The 22465-nt window shown below is 34.6% G+C and overlaps 4 protein-coding genes and 1 pseudogene across 4 annotated transcripts; 4 read left to right on the top strand and 1 right to left on the bottom strand.

Moving 5' to 3' along the window:
- Nucleotides 1–1988: 1988 nt before the first annotated feature.
- On the bottom strand, nt 1989–2626 carry LOC132946646 (unconventional myosin-Va-like; annotated as a pseudogene).
- Nucleotides 2627–5641: 3015 nt separating this feature from the next.
- LOC132946260 (52 kDa repressor of the inhibitor of the protein kinase-like) lies at nt 5642–6032 on the top strand. Its single transcript, XM_061016162.1, has 2 exons — nt 5642–5839; nt 5919–6032. Exons 1-2 carry the CDS (start codon nt 5666–5668, stop codon nt 6030–6032), a joined length of 288 nt encoding a protein of 95 aa, XP_060872145.1. The 5' UTR covers nt 5642–5665.
- Nucleotides 6033–11611: 5579 nt separating this feature from the next.
- On the top strand, nt 11612–12002 carry LOC132946261 (52 kDa repressor of the inhibitor of the protein kinase-like). Its single transcript, XM_061016163.1, has 2 exons — nt 11612–11809; nt 11889–12002. Exons 1-2 carry the CDS (start codon nt 11636–11638, stop codon nt 12000–12002), a joined length of 288 nt encoding a protein of 95 aa, XP_060872146.1. The 5' UTR covers nt 11612–11635.
- Nucleotides 12003–13953: 1951 nt separating this feature from the next.
- On the top strand, nt 13954–14538 carry LOC132946644 (uncharacterized). Its single transcript, XM_061016689.1, has one exon. The coding sequence runs from the start codon at nt 13954–13956 to the stop codon at nt 14536–14538; it is 585 nt and encodes a 194-aa protein (XP_060872672.1).
- Nucleotides 14539–14652: 114 nt separating this feature from the next.
- Nucleotides 14653–17298, top strand: LOC132946643 (uncharacterized). The gene is made up of 4 exons (XM_061016688.1): nt 14653–14753; nt 14868–15415; nt 15545–15766; nt 15986–17298. Exons 1-4 carry the CDS (start codon nt 14653–14655, stop codon nt 17296–17298), a joined length of 2184 nt encoding a protein of 727 aa, XP_060872671.1.
- The last annotated feature ends 5167 nt before the right edge of the window (nt 17299–22465 follow it).

Here is a 22465-nt window from a genome sequence, read left to right as displayed (position 1 = left end):
ATTAATTTATAAGATGTCTCTTATCATTCAGTTACCGCTACAAATGTAACAAACATGGATAAACTGAATAGAGGAACAAAAATCTCAGGTGTTTTTCAAGCAAAAAAAAATTCTCCTGCAACTGTAAGCAATTGATAGATTTTAAATAGAATAATACATAACTTAATGATATATTTTTATAAAGGTCATTTTCAACTGGCTAATAGATACCTATGAGTTAGCTGAATGGGCATTAACACCGAAGAAAACATTATATTATGATTATTTGACGTATTGCTTAATTGCTAAAATTAATCCAGTAAATCATCTTTTGGAAAAGTCTTTAAATCTGTGTTTATAGGATTGGGAACGAAGCACCTAGGACCTCGGTATGCTGCTATTTTTTACTATATTATGCAGTTTTTGTAACTAACAGTTTTTTTTTGATTTTAGAAGAAATTCAATACCCAATTATAATGAAATAAAAATAAAAACTGTAAAGGATTAACTAGAGGAAAAAACAAGTAATTATTCTTAAAAAAGTATTCCTTCTTATCATCAAGCACAAGACCAAGAATATTTAGATGATGGTGCTAGTGGATGAAATACAATTGGATGATAATTTATGGGTTACAATTCAAAACGGGCCTTTTCCATTCTCTTATTTTTCAGGACAGCTCATTTTTTGTTTCTCTGATTTTTAAAAGAATTAGATAACTTGTGATATATTGAAAAATATCAGGATAAATTATGAATGAAAAAAAAAATTAATACAATTTAAGAAACAGTTCATTATTAATAAAGTAATAGGTATATCGTATTAAAAACAAGAAACCAATATATAACAATTTGTAGTTATGAAAATAAAAATCAGCTGAGGTCAACGTACGGGAACACGTATATATAACGGCTAGTAAACATTAAACAACTCCATGAACGGAATTAATTATATAAATATCAATGAATTAAATAGGTAGACACAGGTTAAAATAAAAATATTAAGGTCAATGATAAAATAGGTACATGTATTGAAAAAATTTAAAAATATATATATAAATTTGCAAGGCTGGGCATTAACGAGTTAAAAAGTTAAAGTTAAGTTAAAAAGTTAATTTTATTTGAACTTTTTAACTTAATTAGTTATTTTTGGCTTTTCATTAACTTACTACATTTCTTTCTGAATTAACGTGAAATTAACGAGTTAATTTTTCATTTTAAGAAGTAAGTTATGTTAATTTATTTTGTTTTTAATTTTATAATATTTCACTATTACTATTTTTTTTAACTTAATAAAAAGTTAACAAAAAGTGTGTATTAACTTTTAACTTAACTGAGTTAACCTATTGTTACATTAACTTATAACTTTTAACTTTTTGTTATTGGTGCATATTAACTTAACTTAACTAAATTAAAAAAAAAAACATTAACTTGCCCAGCCTTGTAAATTTGTACATCACCTAATCGTGTCAGGTGAATACAATTTAAAATCGACATGTCACACAAACAATGTCTAATACATCTACAAGTTCGAAACCATTTGAAGATCTTGGCAGATTGTATGTAACTATGTGCTTGGAAAGCAGTGTCTTAGGACACTTGGAAAAAAAGTACAATTTTCTTTAAATTAGCCCCCCTTATACTATTGATTGAATACGCACAGAGCCTTTAGTCCAATATTTTGAAAGTATGTATTGTAATTATTAATACATTGTATAGTACAACAATCCTAAAATAACTACTTACAGCATTGTTTCGCCTTAATTCTAAAGTGAATTTTCTAGCTTTGTAGCCACGATAATACCGTTGCAAGACGAAGTAAATAACCAAGCAGGCCCAGATTAAGCCGGCGGGCTACCAGGCAAAACCCGGTGGGCCGTTAAAAATTCGAAAGATTTGGGCCGGCTCGAAGAAATTTTGAATCAGTGATTTGGGCCGGTCTAGGCGGACAGCCCCCGGTAAATAATTTCTTCCCTACCGGCGCTGTAACCAAGTATTGCTGCTTGTAACTGTTAATACTTTTCTCGACATAACCTCATTCGTACAACCTTCTGAATTTTAGTAGCAGGTTTGATTCTCCGTAAATGTGTTACTAACCTGTACAATGAAATTAAAAATTAATAATTATAACAAAATAATCCAAATAAGCTATATTACCGTCTATCTAGGCAACCTCTTCCATATCGCTGAATTAATAATGCACTGTTTCGAATATGTAAGTATTTTTTTTTGGCATATGTATTTTCGCCAAGTTTTTTGAATATGTATGCAGCAATATTTACGTCTATCAGCCCGTTTTCTTTCTAAATATGCAACTTGACCAGCTCTGAAGAATATTTTTGTATTACCATACTTATAGTTGTCTTCAGTCTGTAAAATGTTTAGTTTATTATACAGTTTGAAGAAATTTCAAATAAATATACAGATATACTTTTATGTGTTCTTCAACAATTTGTTTACAAGTTAATTTAGGATCATCTCTATTAATTTTCTTTGATTTCAATAATATGCGATATCTTAAGAAGAAATCTACATAGGTCCATCTAAAATATTTATTACTTAAAAATGAATTAAATAAGAAAAAGTATTTGAATTATATATTTTACCTAGAAGGAAAGCCAGCAGCTCTCATACGTATTGTTTCTAACATAAAGCCATAAAGCAGCAGTTCCTAACCTTTTATAAGCATGACCCTAAAATTTAAAATTTAACTTTTTTGCGACACCAAAAAAATCATAATTGCAAACTCAAAATTCATTTATTTATTATTATCATCATTTGCCCACCTACTGTACAACGGAGCGACATCCACTTGCCCACTTTTTAATTAAATTATTACTATTTTATGTATAATTAATTATTATAGAATTATTCATAGTTAATTATTGACGACTTCCTAGAGCAAAAATTCAAAATTATCATACAGAAAATTATATATAGTTGCGGGAGGGAGGTGACCAAGTGGGTGGGTCATTTTATAAATAATTTGCTTAGGGTTTGAAAGATGCTCGCTACGCCATTTGGGCAACGCTAGCACATTATGTGCTTTTTAACAACTTTGATTAATTCCGAGGCCTGCTCAAGGTGGTTTTACTACAGACCGAGGCATATTTTCAATTTATTTGTTAAAAAACGTAAAAAAAAAATTTGTTATAGCGCAGCGCGTTTAACATCAATAAATGTTTAATTCTTAACTGTCAATCAACTGTGTGCGGTTCATCCAAATGTTAATTTTTAACAATAGATAAAATGTAGGTATACCGCACACAAACGGTGCAAAATGTGCAGTTATGAACGACGCCCGAATAAACCTATTTACTTATTAAATGTGGAGTTTATCGGACCCTCCAGCCGACCTGAAGAACAGACGCCGCTGAGGTTTGCCGCCGGAGGTCCGATCCACGTCGTAGACACCACAGTTGCGCTACCGGACAATGCGAAGAACCCGACATAGCAAACCGTCCACTAATACGTATTATAAAAGGCCTATGTAGGTGGCCCATGTATGCCTCGTTGAACCCAACAATCCTCCATATTAATCTATAATGTTAAATATTATACATATTTCTGTGGGTATCATCAAGTCCTGAGATAATTCGCTTCAGCCTTTTAGTTCACAAGTTAAAACCATTTAATAGCTGGTATTCAATTATTTGCACATTATTTAAAAATATTTTTTTTTATATTTGAAACGAGTGCATATTTATACTGAGTAATATTTATACTGGCCTATTATAAATCAACAGTAATCCCGTTGCTTTAGATTTGATTAAAATACACAATTTGTAATTTTTGATAATCAGCCATTCATAAAACTGCCGTCGTTGATTTGACAACGTTATAGTGTCGTATTGATTATTGTAATTCTATTGTAATCGTGTCGTTGGTACTATGAAGCAGGCGAATGAAAACAAGTCACTCTCCGCGGAGACCGAACAAATGAACAGAGTATTTGCGGAACTGCGGGCCGCTAAGTTCAATTTTCCGCGAGGATGGGACGTGGACCGGAACGTCACCGGTACACTGCAGCCAAGCTGCACACACGACCCCGCGCCAGATGTATCGGCACTGCCGCCGTGGAATAACGTCCAGGACGCAGGGGTCATCGCGGCCGGGGCGGATCGGCTGACGCAACGGCGCTACAGGTCGGACGCCGAAATATTGGGATTGGATCTGTTCAGCAAGCCGGAACCGGTTTACCGACAGATCCAGCTGCCGAATTATGCGGGCCCGGCCTTCCGGTCCGCCATATCGATTATAGATGCGGCGTTCAACCGGCCGCTAGTGCTGACAGCGGATACGGTCGTCGTCGATCCGTCCGCGGTACTGCAGACGCCGTCGTCAACGCCAGAAGGCTTGCGGCGGCCAGCAGACTACCTACTCCTGGCCGGACGCGACGGTGACCCGGTGAGGAGGCGGTGGTGTTCTGCGAATAACGTTGCGTTGCCGTCTGAACCGGAAACGGGGACAGCCGACGACGTCTGCAGCGCCAACAGAACGCGGCGGGCGGTGACAGCGCCGGAAGCCGAAGGACGTCGCCACACGCTCTGGCGCCGGACAAAGTGGTTTGTCTGCCGCATGTTTTGTTGCGGCGTCTGATGTGCGAACGCGAACAACCGTCGGCCGAACGTGCATTTTGAGACGTTTCCACTTGTCAGCAGCAGCCAATCTGTCGTCCGGCCACATTCAGACCGACACAGAACAAGCCGCAAGTAAAGTATTAAACGAGTCCTGATCATCAGATATCCATGAATATCATATTATTTTTCATGTTCTATAACTACCTATATATTAATTGTAAATTATTGTAAATCATTGTAAATCATTGTATATCATTGTAAATCATTGTAAATCATTGTAGATCATTGTAAATCATTGTCATATTATGTGTTTATATCCACTCGTTAATTCATACAATATTAAAATGTATAATGTATAAAATATATTATTGTAAATTGTTAGACATATGTTCTTGTATCCACATTCCACTTATTAATTATTCTGTAGCCAAATCTTCAATATTGTTATGTATCCCTTAATGTAAAATGAATAAAATATATGATGTCCCTATACTATAATCATATGCGTCTGGTAAGACGTTTCAAACAATACAATATGGACGCAGTATCCCAACGCAGTTTCGAAAATTTGAAAGCCACGCTCCAGAAATGATGATTCATGTATGCCTAGACGACATGATACAGTGTTCTTATGGAATGATATAAGAATAATATTGTCATCTTAATAATGGTGTTATGGAATGATCATATATCTGCTCGTGTCGAACTAATTTCGTATCATAAAAGCGTTACTTATAGTTACAAAATAAGGTTAGAATAAAACTGATATACATAACCGCACCCTTTTAAAAAAAGGTCGTCGTTCAAAACCACACACTTTTTACACGTCAATTCTGTAAAGTTTTCCCAAAACTATACCGTTCAATACCCGCACAGCTTTATACATTTTATCAGTAACGTACACATTTATCTTATATCACATTATCGTTTAGAACCAGTAAATCATATCTAATCAAAACTACAAAATATTACAAATTAATGTTAAAGCAAGATGATTACAGAAACCAAACTTTGACTTATTATTGACTTAAGTCGATACTGTCACAGCTAACTGTGAGCTTCAAATTTGGAAACAAAAACTTAAAGGGCTAGTAACAAATAGAAATGAAATGCTACCTTCTAATGCATTGGATGCCATCAGGTGTTGTGACCCAATCATATTCCCTAATATATTTATGTTATTAAAAATTTTGTGCTGTCTACCTGTTTCTACTTCAACACCAGAAAGGTCTTTTTCTGGCTTAAAAAGAATAAAAACCTACCTCAGAAACAGTATGAAAGAGGTATGTATTATGTATAAACAATAAATTCTAATTAACCTGATTATTTTGATTTCATTTTATTGAATTGTTTGCCAAACAGGATCGTCTCAATGGTTTAGTGCTTCTAAGTTATTACAGGAATGTTGTTATCACGCCAGATGAAATATTAAACGAAATGGCAAAGAAGCCGAGAAAAATTGATATAGTGTTATAATGAAAATATAATGTTTTATTCTCACTATTTTGATGTTTTACTCAATGTAATTTCCTATACTAATATCCTCTATAAAATTTCTATCTATGGAACTGAACCCTCCCCATAGAAAATTCTTAGCTACGGCCCTGGCCCGATGACCTACATTTTTGTGTATTCTGGTCGTCCACTCCATGACGGCGAAGTAACGATCACGTCACCGTTTATCTGATTTGCTAGTTTAAAAAAGTCTCCAACAATTTCGTCGGATTGGTACGTCATAAATCGTGGCATAGCGCTGGCCACCATAATTTTGTCCGGGTGAATATGTACAAAAATGACATCCCAATTATTAGAAACTAATAATATAGGTACTTAATATTTATTATAATATAATATTACGATTAAATAGAAATAATATTTTCAAATAATATTTCAGTGTCCTTGTCGAACAGTCAGCTGTAAGAAGTTTCCGCTACGCCACAAAACGGGTCGACACCGGTCGCTGAACATGAGAAGTCCTCAAGTCCACCCAGCATCGTATTGATGAATCAACCTACATCATACATCTTACATGTTACATCTATCATCTATCATTGCAATATTATAATTATTCACCTAATTGCATGTAATTCTGAATGTACAGTTAATACATTGCTTATACCTTGATAATATTTTCCTTATATAATTTATAATTTATTGTTACCCATCTATAAAGTCAACACTGTATTAATAAAAGTATTTGTTGTTAAAATAAAATCGAGTTCTACATTATTTGTTCTTAATAATTATTTGGGTATAAAGGAAACATATTTTAACCATACAAAATTAGATAAACTAAAAGACAAAAATAATAAGTAAATACGTCGTGTTTAAAATAGTTTTTAATTAATAGGTAGGTACTTCAACAAAATAAAACGAAATATCGGGGGACGGAGTGGCCGAGCGGATTAAGGCGTCGGCTGCGACGCAGCTGACCCGAGTTCGATACCTTGGTCGTGGGCGGCATTTTTCTTCGGGCAAGTCACGGTGTCCGGAGAACAAGTGCCGCCATCCCCCACCCGAGCACGGCAGATACCTACATGTGCCCAAATTAAAAATTCTGCCAAAAACAAATCACGAGTAAACAAATCTACAGTACCCCCCTACAGTACCACAGGCTAATGACCTAAGTAGTCGAAGCCTTAACCCAAAAAAAAAAAAAAAAAGGAATACATAATATTTCATTGTTAGGTCACAGACCTTTTTTACTGTTATAGACCAGCCCATAATCCTATGCCAAATAAGTACATTAATTGCTGACAGTGGTGCTGCGCTTTTAGTATAAATATTATATATTATGAATATATTATAATATATATTTATATTTTGCCTTATCAGAGTAACTCAGTAACCGAAATTCGTCACATTTATCTTGACATAATATATATATAAAAATTAACTTGCGAGCTTAATATTTCTATTTTTCATAATTCAAATGTTTGCAGACTCTTCTTATAAAGCCAATCCAGAAAGACGCTCTTGGTACGTGATACTTCTCAAATAATTTTCTATAAGTTCTAACTTTGAGTATCTGCGTTCTGCGCTAGCTGAAGTTATATTAGAATAGCTAACAATATTCTAAGAGCCACGACTGAGTTTGGAAAAGCTCCATTGCTTTTTTTCATAAAATTAAGTACTTCAATAGGAGTTACCGATTTATCGAATAAGTTTTGTCAAATCAAAAGTTCTTTTTTTGTGAGTTGTATGCGTTTTATCTATATTGCGCGTGCGATAGAAAATACAAATTGCGCTGACATCGTCTTATAGTTATAGTCTTTCGAGATTTGTAACTATAAGTATTTATTTAGGGGCCTCAGATTTGTCCACTACTTTTTTCATTATAGGCTATAACGCTGCATAAATCACCTAAAAAAAATCGATGATTATTTAGCGAGGAAAAAGCTTGTAAATTATAATTTATAAATAAAGTGATACATCAATCATTATTTATTGCTATGTACCTAATACCTATATATATATATTTAATTATAACAGGTTCCTAATTTTAAATAATATAATATACATTATTATTATTTTTTTTCGTACAGGGCCTCAGAATGTCTTAATTCGGGATTGTCTATGAACCTTTCGGTGGCCGTCCCCCGACCCCCGCCGACCATGTCGTTTAGCTGCATACGAATTGCGTCCCCGATATAAAAATTGCGATTTGTGACATACTAATTGCGTCCCGGGTTTTCGATACGATTATACTAATTGCATACCAATCATCTGAAATCAGAATATACCTTTGATTTTCTCAATGTCTTTCTCGTCTCGTTGTCAATTGTGCACAAAATATCATAATTCATAAGCATTAATCACATAACAAGAGATTATATAATAGATACACTGTAATATAGTGTGATGTTAATGTAAATTAAAATCAAATATTAATATAATCGAATAATGATCTCAACCATATGTTGCATGCAAAAGTAGGTATATAACATATTAAAGTTAACAACACGAAATTAGTTCTGCTATATTGTATGTACCTACAATAATTATACAAATCGGACATATTTTAGGGCTTTATAGCCTTATAGGAGCCGCTCAGACCTTATTATTAAAAAGATAGAAAAAATATTTTATATTATTAGGTAAAGGAAAAATAAATTTTCAAAAACCGTTCCAAAAACCGTTCTTGCGATACCGATAAATTTAAAAAACCTTTTTTGAAACCGAAACCAAAACCAAAAAGTTTGAAAAACCGATCTTAGAATCTAAACCAAAACCATAAATTGTAGAAAACCGTTCTCAAAAACCAAAACCGTAACCGTTCAAATTTGAAACGGTTTCGATCCTGGTAAAAACTGTATCGTTCAAATTTTTACCGAGCTATAAATAATTGTATATTATAACTTATATTTTTTGCTATTTTTAATTCTTTTATTTTTATATTTAACGATGAAAACAATATTTTTGATGTACATAATTACGAAATGATAAAAAAAACAATATTTTTAACCTACCTCTAGCAATATAATATTTAATGTTGCTATTGACTGTCCTAAGTCTGCAGTATTAAATGAGAAGGAAAATAATGTATTTGTTGAAATATTAAATTATAGTTTATTTATCACTCACAAATTATTGTATTGTTATATGTTTGTTGTTCACTGTATTAAAAATCTTTTTTATTAATTCAACTTAACATTGTTTGGATTACTTTGTGAATCTCTTCCATTCAACAGTTTATACATCGGACGCAATTAGTATAGTTGTTAAATATTATATCGGGACGCAATTCGTATGAAAAAGGGATCTTGGTACGCAATTCGTTTGCTGCGGGTCGTTTACAGTCCACTATATATCTTAGATAATTATATATAATAAGATAGATAGATAACCGTCCACTAATAGGTATTATAAAAGGCCTATGTAGGTAACCCATGTATGCCTCGTTGAACCCAACAATCCTCCATATTATAATCTATAATGTTAGATATTATACATATTTCTGTGGGTATCATCAAGTCCTGAGATAATTCGCTTCAGCCTTTTAGTTAACAAGTTAAAACCATTTAATAGCTGGTATTCAATTATTTGCACATTATTTAAAAATATTTTTTTTTATATTTGAAACGAGTGCATATTTATACTGAGTAATATTTATACTGGCCTATTATAAATCAACAGTAATCCCGTTGCTTTAGATTTGATTAAAATACACAATTTGTAATTATTGATAATCAGCCATTCATAAAACTGCCGTCGTTGATTTGACAACGTTATAGTGTCGTATTGATTATTGTAATTCTATTGTAATCGTGTCGTTGGTACTATGAAGCAGGCGAATGAAAACAAGTCACTCTCCGCGGAGACCGAACAAATGAACAGAGTATTTGCGGAACTGCGGGCCGCTAAGTTCAATTTTCCGCGAGGATGGGACGTGGACCGGAACGTCACCGGTACACAGCAGCCAAGCTGCACACACGACCCCGCGCCCGATGTATCGGCACTGCCGCCGTGGAATAACGTCCAGGACGCAGGGGTCATCGCGGCCGGGGCGGATCGGCTGACGCAACGGCGCTACAGGTCGGACGCCGAAATATTGGGATTGGATCTGTTCAGCAAGCCGGAACCGGTTTACCGACAGATCCAGCTGCCGAATTATGCGGGCCCGGCCTTCCGGTCCGCCATATCGATTATAGATGCGGCGTTCAACCGGCCGCTAGTGCTGACAGCGGATACGGTCGTCGTCGATCCGTCCGCGGTACTGCAGACGCCGTCGTCAACGCCAGAAGGCTTGCGGCGGCCAGCAGACTACCTACTCCTGGCCGGACGCGACGGTGACCCGGTGAGGAGGCGGTGGTGTTCTGCGAATAACGTTGCGTTGCCGTCTGAACCGGAAACGGGGACAGCCGACGACGTCTGCAGCGCCAACAGAACGCGGCGGGCGGTGACAGCGCCGGAAGCCGAAGGACGTCGCCACACGCTCTGGCGCCGGACAAAGTGGTTTGTCTGCCGCATGTTTTGTTGCGGCGTCTGATGTGCGAACGCGAACAACCGTCGGCCGAACGTGCATTTTGAGACGTTTCCACTTGTCAGCAGCAGCCAATCTGTCGTCCGGCCACATTCAGACCGACACAGAACAAGCCGCAAGTAAAGTATTAAACGAGTCCTGATCATCAGATATCCATGAATATCATATTATTTTTCATGTTCTATAACTACCTATATATTAATTGTAAATTATTGTAAATCATTGTAAATCATTGTATATCATTGTAAATCATTGTAAATCATTGTAGATCATTGTAAATCATTGTCATATTATGTGTTTATATCCACTCGTTAATTCATACAATATTAAAATGTATAATGTATAAAATATATTATTGTAAATTGTTAGACATATGTTCTTGTATCCACATTCCACTTATTAATTATTCTGTAGCCAAATCTTCAATATTGTTATGTATCCCTTAATGTAAAATGAATAAAATATATGATGTCCCTATACTATAATCATATGCGTCTGGTAAGACGTTTCAAACAATACAATATGGACGCAGTATCCCAACGCAGTTTCGAAAATTTGAAAGCCACGCTCCAGAAATGATGATTCATGTATGCCTAGACGACATGATACAGTGTTCTTATGGAATGATATAAGAATAATATTGTCATCTTAATAATGGTGTTATGGAATGATCATATATCTGCTCGTGTCGAACTAATTTCGTATCATAAAAGCGTTACTTATAGTTACAAAATAAGGTTAGAATAAAACTGATATACATAACCGCACCCTTTTAAAAAAAGGTCGTCGTTCAAAACCACACACTTTTTACACGTCAATTCTGTAAAGTTTTCCCAAAACTATACCGTTCAATACCCGCACAGCTTTATACATTTTATCAGTAACGTACACATTTATCTTATATCACATTATCGTTTAGAACCAGTAAATCATATCTAATCAAAACTACAAAATATTACAAATTAATGTTAAAGCAAGATGATTACAGAAACCAAACTTTGACTTATTATTGACTTAAGTCGATACTGTCACAGCTAACTGTGAGCTTCAAATTTGGAAACAAAAACTTAAAGGGCTAGTAACAAATAGAAATGAAATGCTACCTTCTAATGCATTGGATGCCATCAGGTGTTGTGACCCAATCATATTCCCTAATATATTTATGTTATTAAAAATTTTGTGCTGTCTACCTGTTTCTACTTCAACACCAGAAAGGTCTTTTTCTGGCTTAAAAAGAATAAAAACCTACCTCAGAAACAGTATGAAAGAGGTATGTATTATGTATAAACAATAAATTCTAATTAACCTGATTATTTTGATTTCATTTTATTGAATTGTTTGCCAAACAGGATCGTCTCAATGGTTTAGTGCTTCTAAGTTATTACAGGAATGTTGTTATCACGCCAGATGAAATATTAAACGAAATGGCAAAGAAGCCGAGAAAAATTGATATAGTGTTATAATGAAAATATAATGTTTTATTCTCACTATTTTGATGTTTTACTCAATGTAATTTCCTATACTAATATCCTCTATAAAATTTCTATCTATGGAACTGAACCCTCCCCATAGAAAATTCTTAGCTACGGCCCTGGCCCGATGACCTACATTTTTGTGTATTCTGGTCGTCCACTCCATGACGGCGAAGTAACGATCACGTCACCGTTTATCTGATTTGCTAGTTTAAAAAAGTCTCCAACAATTTCGTCGGATTGGTACGTCATAAATCGTGGCATAGCGCTGGCCACCATAATTTTGTCCGGGTGAATATGTACAAAAATGACATCCCAATTATTAGAAACTAATAATATAGGTACTTAATATTTATTATAATATAATATTACGATTAAATAGAAATAATATTTTCAAATAATATTTCAGTGTCCTTGTCGAACAGTCAGCTGTAAGAAGTTTCCGCTACGCCACAAAACGGGTCGACACCGGTCGCTGAACATGAGAAGTCCTCAAGTCCACCCAGCATCGTATTGATGAATCAACCTACATCATACATCTTACATGTTACATCTATCATCTATCATTGCAATATTATAATTATTCACCTAATTGCATGTAATTCTGAATGTACAGTTAATACATTGCTTATACCTTGATAATATTTTCCTTATATAATTTATAATTTATTGTTACCCATCTATAAAGTCAACACTGTATTAATAAAAGTATTTGTTGTTAAAATAAAATCGAGTTCTACATTATTTGTTCTTAATAATTATTTGGGTATAAAGGAAACATATTTTAACCATACAAAATTAGATAAACTAAAAGACAAAAATAATAAGTAAATACGTCGTGTTTAAAATAGTTTTTAATTAATAGGTAGGTACTTCAACAAAATAAAACGAAATATCGGGGGACGGAGTGGCCGAGCGGATTAAGGCGTCGGCTGCGACGCAGCTGACCCGAGTTCGATACCTTGGTCGTGGGCGGCATTTTTCTTCGGGCAAGTCACGGTGTCCGGAGAACAAGTGCCGCCATCCCCCACCCGAGCACGGCAGATACCTACATGTGCCCAAATTAAAAATTCTGCCAAAAACAAATCACGAGTAAACAAATCTACAGTACCCCCCTACAGTACCACAGGCTAATGACCTAAGTAGTCGAAGCCTTAACCCAAAAAAAAAAAAAAAAAAGGAATACATAATATTTCATTGTTAGGTCACAGACCTTTTTTACTGTTATAGACCAGCCCATAATCCTATGCCAAATAAGTACATTAATTGCTGACAGTGGTGCTGCGCTTTTAGTATAAATATTATATATTATGAATATATTATAATATATATTTATATTTTGCCTTATCAGAGTAACTCAGTAACCGAAATTCGTCACATTTATCTTGACATAATATATATATAAAAATTAACTTGCGAGCTTAATATTTCTATTTTTCATAATTCAAATGTTTGCAGACTCTTCTTATAAAGCCAATCCAGAAAGACGCTCTTGGTACGTGATACTTCTCAAATAATTTTCTGTAAGTTCTATCCGAGATTGATTATTTAAATATTAAAGCGCTTCAAATTGGACGAAAGACTATATTATGTCCTAAGTGCCATGCAAAAAAATGGATTGATGAAACCCATGGACTTTGCTGCGCTGACGGTAAAGTTGTTTTACACCAATTTGAGGATCTTCCAGACCTAATTAAAAGTTTAATTGATAATTCTCGCCCTCTATCAAATCATTTCTTTAATAATTCTAGACGGTATAACACTCTGTTTCAAATGACATCGTTTGGAGCAAACGAAATAAGTGAACTTCATGCCCTCTTTTAAAATTCAGGGTCAAGTGCATCATTTAATAGGTAGTTTATTACCCGAAATTGGAAATAATGCTAAATTTTTACAAATATATTTTATGTCAGAGTCGGATCAAATATATATTCGAACAAATATGATTCCAAATTTAAAAAGATGTCTCATTGAATCATTGCAAACAGTTTTGCGTGAAAATAATCACCTCATACAGATCTTTAGATCTAATCTGGAGTCGAGGTCGTTTGATGAGTTGCAAAACTTTAAGTCAATAATTCATGCTGACAGAGTTCCTCAAGATGAACACAGAGGTCAATATAATGCACCTACCATCGATGAAGTAGCTGTATTATTAGTTAATGAAGATAAAGGTCACAGAGATATAGTTCTGCATGGTCGGAGTGGACACTTGAGTCGAGTTTCCGAATTGAATAGATCTTATGATGCACTGCAATATCCATTGATGTATACTAGAGGCGAACACGGTTATCACATTAATATATTACAGGAAAATAACCAAAATCGAACCAAAACTGTATCCTGCATGCAATTTTATTCTTATAGGTTTATGGTTAGAGAAACAAGTCTAAATCATCTACATTATTACAAAACATTATTCAGCCAATTCGCCGTAGATATGATGGCAAAAATGATTTCTGAAAGACTACACTTTATTCGTAACCATCAAAAACAACTACGTGCGGATGATTATGTTCACCTCTGAGATGCTGTTAACAATGATGCAAATATTAATGCTAATAACGTGGGGCAACAAGTAATTCTTCCCTCCTCTTTTACTGGCTCCCCACGTTACATGCATGAAAAAAATCAGGATGCCATGACTTATGTTCGTAAATTTGGCCGTCCAGATTTATTTATTACTTTTACATGCAACCCGGAATGGCCGGAAATAAAAAATGAATTATTTCAAGACCAAAAGTCGTTTGATAGACACGATATAATCTCTAGAGTTTTTCATCTCAAACTAAAAAAGTTTATGCATGTATTAAAAAATAAATATATTTTCGGAGATGTAAATTGTTATGTTTACAGTGTTGAATGGCAAAAACGAGGTTTGCCACACTGCCACATTCTTTTGTGGTTACAAACGAAAATTCAGCCAGATGAAATTGATAAAATTATTTCTGCCGAGATACCAAACAAAGACAGAGATCCTATACTTTATGAAATAGTATGCAAGAATATGATTCATGGCCCATGCGGCGAGTTAAATATTAGATCGCCATGTATGAATAATGGAAAATGTAGTAAGAAACACCCTCACAAATTGGTCAAGGATACTCAAACTGGAGATGATGGTTATCCGACTTACCGACGGAGATCACCAGATGATGGAGGTTATACTGCAATATTAAAAGTTCGTGGTCAAACAGAAATCGTGGTTGACAACCGTTGGGTTGTACCGTATTGTCCAGTGCTATCTAGGTGCTTTAATGCGCATATTAACGTAGATTACTGTCATTCGGTTAAAGCGATAAAATACATATGTAAATATATTAATAAAGGATCAGATAGAGCTACTTTTTCTGTTAATCGTGAAAACGATGAGATTACAAATTATTTGAATGGTCGATACATATGTACTTCTGAAGCGTTTTGGAGAATTTTTAATTTTGATATCCATGATAGAGATCCGACAGTTTAGCACTTGGCTGTTCATCTAGAAAATGGACAGCGTGTTTTCTTTAATGCTAATAATCTTCATCAAGTTATTGAAAATCCAAGAAAAACGACACTAACTGCATTTTTTGAACTGTGTTCACATGATGATTTTGCGAAAACACTGTTCTATCATGAAGTTCCTTCTTATTACACCTGGGATAATAGCAGAGGCTGGTTAAAGAGGAGACGGGGAAAAGATGTTCCAGGTTGGCCAGGAATAAAAATGGACACTGCCATTGGTAGAATTTACACGATTCACCCAAATCAAAGTGAGTGCTACCATTTAAGATTGTTACTAAATTATGTACAAGGTCCTACTTCATTTGAAACCTTGAAGGCCTTTGATGGAGTCATTCACGCGACTTTTAAAGCTACCTGTTTTGCTCTTGGGCTTTTAGAAAATGACGAGCAATGGAAAAATACTCTAGCGGAGGCAACTCTTTCAGAAAGTCATTCAAAATGAAGAGAATTATTCGCAATAATCATAGTTTTCTGCCAACCGTCTGAACCTCAATCTTTGTGGGAACAGTTCAGAAATGATTTTTGTGAAGATATTCTTCATACAGAGCGCACTCGATTAAATGACTTGCAATTTACTTTTTCTGATGAAATATTTAATAGAGGTTTGATTGAAATAGAAGATAAAGTTGTTTGTCTGTCTGAAAAATATTTAACTGAATTTGGAATGAACTCACCTGTTCGAAATGAAAATGCATCTGATCCTTTTGAATTCTCAATTTTGCGTTCTTACAATAATAACCGATTACAAGAATTTGTAGAAATCAATTTACCAAAATTAGTAAATGATCAAAAATATGCTTTTAATGTTATTACAGAAAGCGTAATGAATCATCAAGGAAGAGTTTTTTTTTTAGATGCTCCGGGTGGTTCAGGAAAAACATTCCTAATTAATTTGTTGTTGGCTCAAATTAGATCCTCAGGTAAAGTTGCATTAGCAGTAGCTTCATCTGGTATAGCAGCAACTCTCCTTAGTGGCGGCAGAACTGCTCACTCGACTTTCAAGTTACCGTTAAATGTATTATTTGATACAGAATACGTTTGTCCGATTCGTAAAAATGGCCCTCTTGGAAAAATTCTTCAAGAAACCTCATTCGTTGTGTGGGATGAGTGTACAATGAGTCACAGATCACATATCGAAGCAATTGATCGAACATTAAAAGATCTTAGGTGTAATAATAAGTTTATGGGTGGCATAACATTTGTTTTCGCTGGTGATTTCCGTCAAACCTTACCAGTAATCCCTAAAGGTACTCGAGCTGATGTCGTTAATGCTTGCTTAAAATCTTCCCCTATATGGAACTATGTTGAAAAACTTTATTTGCGAACAAACATGAGAGTTTATTTATGCGGAGGGGACGATATTTTTCCAGCACAGTTGTTGAAAATTGGAAATGGAACTTTAGAAAATGAAAATGGTTACATTTCTGTCAATCACACGATTGGACGGGTGGTCAATAACGTGGAAGAGTTGATTTCTACAGTTTATCCTGACATTTTTAATCTGTCCAATAAATCTTATCAGTGGTTATGTGAAAGAGCTATTATCTCTCCAAGAAATGTAACAGCAGAAGAAATTAATGATATCATCCTTCTAAAATTCGATGGACACTCACGTGAATATCTATCTATTGATACAGTTACATCAACAGATGATGCTATTCATTATCCACAAGAATTTCTCAATTCTCTTTCTCCTTCGGGATTTCCTCCTCATAAACTAAAATTAAAAATTGGTGCTCCAATTACATTATTACGTAATCTTCAACCACCGAACTTGTAACTTGTAACGGTACAAGATTACAAATAAAATCGTTGCGAAATAATATTATAGAAGCCGTAATTCTTACAGGGCCAGCGAAAGGAGAAATTGCATTTATTCCAAGAATTCCCATGATTCCCTCTGACTTGCCGTTTTCTTTCAAACGGCTTCAATTCCCGGTTAAAGTTTCTTTTGCGATTACCATAAACAAAGCACAAGGTCAAACATTCAAGTACGTTGGCGTAGATCTTCGTACAGAGTGCTTTTCACATGGGCAATTATACGTGGCATTTTCTCGAACTGGAGACCCGAATCATCTTATGATTTTAATTTCAACAGGAAATATAACAAAAAACATCATATACTCAGAAGTCTTATAAAATTCTTATTTTAATTGTTTTTTTTTCTTCATCAACTTCAATCAAATTCTTTATCAACCATAAATTATTTCTTTTTTATCTGTATTTATTTTTATCATTTATAACGCTAGAAAAATTTCAATCCGTTTTCATTAACCGTTTTTTATATTTACTTGCCGATCACATTAAACAATAATATTTGAATAAAAAATTCTACATATCATGGTCCGAAGGAAAAATAAACAACCAATCACGGGCGAAGCTGTGACGAGTCGGCTAGTATAATATACATTATTATTATTTTTTTTCATACAGGGCCTCAAAATGTCTTAATCCGGGCTTGTCTATGAACCTTTCGGTGGCCGTCCCCCGACCCCCGCCGACCATGTCGTTTAGCTGCATACGAATTGCGTCCCCGATATAAAAATTGCGATTTGTGACATACTAATTGCGTCCCGGGTTTTCGATACGACTATACTAATTGCATACCAATCATCTGATATCAGAATATACCTTTGATAATCTCAATGTCTTTCTCGTCTCGTTGTCAATTGTGCGCAAAATATCATAATTCATAAGCATTAATCACATAACAAGAGATTTTATAATAGATACACTGTAATATAGTGTGATGTTAATGTAAATTAAAATCAAATATTAAAGGACCATGAAAGGAATAAAAATCATTATTTTTATTTTAACAAAATCAAATAATGCATGAAAAATAAAAATGTTCGGTGGTCTCAAAATTTTTATCTGACGTTAGCTTCTGCGTAAATTCATTAGTTTTGTTTTACGTGTGACGTCACTGGTGCGCCGCCGTCGCGTCGCGCGCCGCTGCCGTCACCGAGTGCTGTCCACACTCCACGCTATGCTGCGACGCAAAATGTCTAGGTATTATAATAATATTATTTTTAATATTAGTGCATGGTAATATTAATAACGTAAACAATACACACACATATCAGCATTTGCATTATATAATATTACACACGGACGACGTACTACTTCATACTGGTTTCATACTTAGCTAATAGCTACTTGGTAAGAATAAGTAAAAAAACAATGTCAACACGAAAAATTAACAGAAAATGAAATTAGATCAAAATTATGGTTAAATCAAGATAGTGAGCCATACTATGCTTTGAAGAAAATAATTATGTCAAAAGATTTACTAAAGGATTTGGAACATGCAAAGAACTTCGTGCACACTGGTCGATTAGAGTCATACCATAACTTACGTTTAAAATATATGCCAAAAAGAATCCATTTAAAGTATAAAGGTATGCACATGAGAAGTATGATTGCCATTTTAGACCATAATCATAATATAAATAAAAAAGAATTGGGTGACAAAATGGTATATTCAAAACCTGCTGGACGATATGTTTTAAAAACCAAATATGAACCTAGTAACGACGAGTGGCGTCATACAATTATGTCAGAAATAAAAAAAAAAATGAAAGAAATAACACCGACAATAACAGAATTTGAGACTGTACCAATACCTCAAACAATTGCACCTCAACCAAAACCAAACTATGAAGATTTAATGAAAACAAAATATTCAAGATTTTCTCGTAAATAATTTGGTTCTTTAAAAATAAGATAATTTTCTGTTGTTGATATACCTACTATATCATATTATAAATGTATGTAAAAAACTAAAAAATAAGTTTTAAGTTTCGAAATAATAATAGAAAATAAAATATGTAAGTAAAATGTATTTCTTATTATTAATTAAGCAGCGGCAACTGGGGCCATTTTTTATCATGACGTATTATTTGATAAATGAAGAATAAAATATATAAAACAGCATACAAATCTCGATGTAACATAATATATATAATGTATCTTGAGTGTAAATACGCATAACAATAAACGTAATATTATTTGTTTAAGTGATTTTTAGATAAATATTATTTCAAATTGATTATTCTGTAGGTACTACTAGGTAGTGCCGCGTGCCTGTATACGTATTACAGCGTAGTGGTTGACGGGCGGCGCACCAGTGACGTCACACGTAAAACAAAACTGATGAATTTACGCGGAACCCATGGTCAGATAAAAATTTTGAAATTACCAACATTTTTTATTTTTCACGCACTATTTGATTTCGTTATAAAAATTTTTTTTTTTTTTTGTTTTATAGTCCTTTAATATAATCGAATAATGATCTCAACCATATGTTGCATGCAAAAGTAGGTATATAACATATTAAAGTTAACAACACGAAATTAGTTCTGCTATATTGTATGTACCTACAATAATTATACAAATCAGACATATTTTAGGGCTTCATAGGAGCCGCTCAGCCCTTATTATTAAAAAGATAGAAAAAATATTTTATATTATTAGGTAAAGGAAAAATAAATTTTCAAAAACCGTTCTTGCGATACCGATAAATTTAAAAAACCTTTTTTGAAACCGAAACCAAAACCAAAAAGTTTGAAAAACCGATCTTAGAATCTAAACCAAAAAAACCAAAACCGTAACCGTTCAAATTTGAAACGGTTTCGATCCTGGTAAAAACTGTATCGTTCAAATTTTTACCGAGCTATAAATAATTGTATATTATAACTTATATTTTTTGCTATTTTTTTACTTATTCTTTTATTTTTATATATCTTAGATAATTATATATAATAAGATAGATAGCTAACCGTCCACTAATATTATAAAAGGCCTATGTAGGTAGCCCATGTATGCCTCGTTGAACCCAACAATCCTCCATATTATAATCTATAATGTTAGATATTATACATATTTCTGTGGGTATCATCAAGTCCTGAGATAATTCGCTTCAGCCTTTTAGTTAACAAGTTAAAACCATTTAATAGCTGGTATTCAATTATTTGCACATTATTTAAAAATATTTTTTTTTATATTTGAAACGAGTGCATATTTATACTGAGTAATATTTATACTGGCCTATTATAAATCAACAGTAATCCCGTTGCTTTAGATTTGATTAAAATACACAATTTGTAATTATTGATAATCAGCCATTCATAAAACTGCCGTCGTTGATTTGACAACGTTATAGTGTCGTATTGATTATTGTAATTCTATTGTAATCGTGTCGTTGGTACTATGAAGCAGGCGAATGAAAACAAGTCACTCTCCGCGGAGACCGAACAAATGAACAGAGTATTTGCGGAACTGCGGGCCGCTAAGTTCAATTTTCCGCGAGGATGGGACGTGGACCGGAACGTCACCGGTACACAGCAGCCAAGCTGCACACACGACCCCGCGCCCGATGTATCGGCACTGCCGCCGTGGAATAACGTCCAGGACGCAGGGGTCATCGCGGCCGGGGCGGATCGGCTGACGCAACGGCGCTACAGGTCGGACGCCGAAATATTGGGATTGGATCTGTTCAGCAAGCCGGAACCGGTTTACCGACAGATCCAGCTGCCGAATTATGCGGGCCCGGCCTTCCGGTCCGCTATATCGATCGTAGATGCGGCGTTCAACCGGCCGCTAGTGCTGACAGCGGATACGGTCGTCGTCGATCCGTCCGCGGTACTGCAGACGCCGTCGTCAACGCCAGAAGGCTTGCGGCGGTCAGCAGACTACCTACTCCTGGCCGGACGCGACGGTGACCCGGTGAGGAGGTGGTGGTGTTCTGCGAATAACGTTGCGTTGCCGTCTGAACCGGAAACGGGGACAGCCGACGACGTCTGCAACGCCGACAGAACGCGGCGGGCGGACACAGCGCCGGAAGCCGAAGGACGTCGCCACACGCTCTGGCGGCGGACAAAGTGGTTTGTCTGCCGCATGTTTTGTTGCGGCGTCTGATGTGCCAAAGCGTCCAACCGTCGGCCGAACGTGATTTTTGAGACGCTTCGCTTGTCAGCAGCAGCCGATCTGTCGGAACGCGGCCACCTGTTCACCTGTAATTTGTGAAGACCACGGATTGTCTGTGGGCTGCAGGGAGTCGTCACAAGTCAGCTGTTTGTTACCGTTCTTTTTGATGTAATTGAATCGGCACATTATATATGAAGGACAAAGCGGAGACGAGCTGATCGCTTGAATGTTGAAAAAAGTACGCTTACCTTACCGCCGAAATTATTACCATTTTTTTTTCTTTGTTGATTTGTATAAATAAACGTTTTTGTAATGATATACCTTATTGGTTTTTATTTGAAATAGTATTATATTTATTATTAGGTTTTAGATAGGTACTTATTAAACGCGTCAACACGCTATAATACCCGGTGTAAAATTAATTTATGTAGCTTGTAAAAAATGGTAAATTCATTGCTTTCAGTTTATTAAGCACAGTGAAACCTCTAATATCGGATACTATCAATCACTGACATTTTGTCCACTATTTAATGTATAGGTGTCTGCTAGTTCATTAGTTAATGACCAGATTTAATTTTATTAAAGACACACGAAAATTACAAGGTGAAATTGTGTACAATATTACTATAATTGTACCAAAAATCCTTAAATACTTCAAAATAAATTAAAATATAAAACTTCAGTTATAAAAAAAAAATTAATATGATAAAATCACTTAATACAAAATAATAGATTCACGTTATGTTTTTGTTATATTACTTAAAATATGTTCTACGTCACTCTATATAGTTATTGGTGCATGCATGTAACAATTCAATAAAATGTAGGCGTTTCAGCTAAATTAATATTTTCTTTCCAGAAACATAACTTCATTTATACATGCTTTAAAAATATGATATACTATAGCTAGGAGACAATTATTATATTCTATGAAATATTTACGATAAATAGGTACCCACTGATTATGGAATGATATAAGAATAATATTGTCATCTTAATAATGGTGTTGTGGAATGATC

The sequence above is a fragment of the Metopolophium dirhodum genome, chromosome 6 (genome assembly GCF_019925205.1).
Source record: "Metopolophium dirhodum isolate CAU chromosome 6, ASM1992520v1, whole genome shotgun sequence".
Classification (NCBI taxonomy): domain Eukaryota; kingdom Metazoa; phylum Arthropoda; class Insecta; order Hemiptera; family Aphididae; genus Metopolophium; species Metopolophium dirhodum.
The sequence above is the reverse complement of the archived record's forward strand: the minus strand, read 5'-3'. Positions and strand labels throughout refer to the sequence as shown.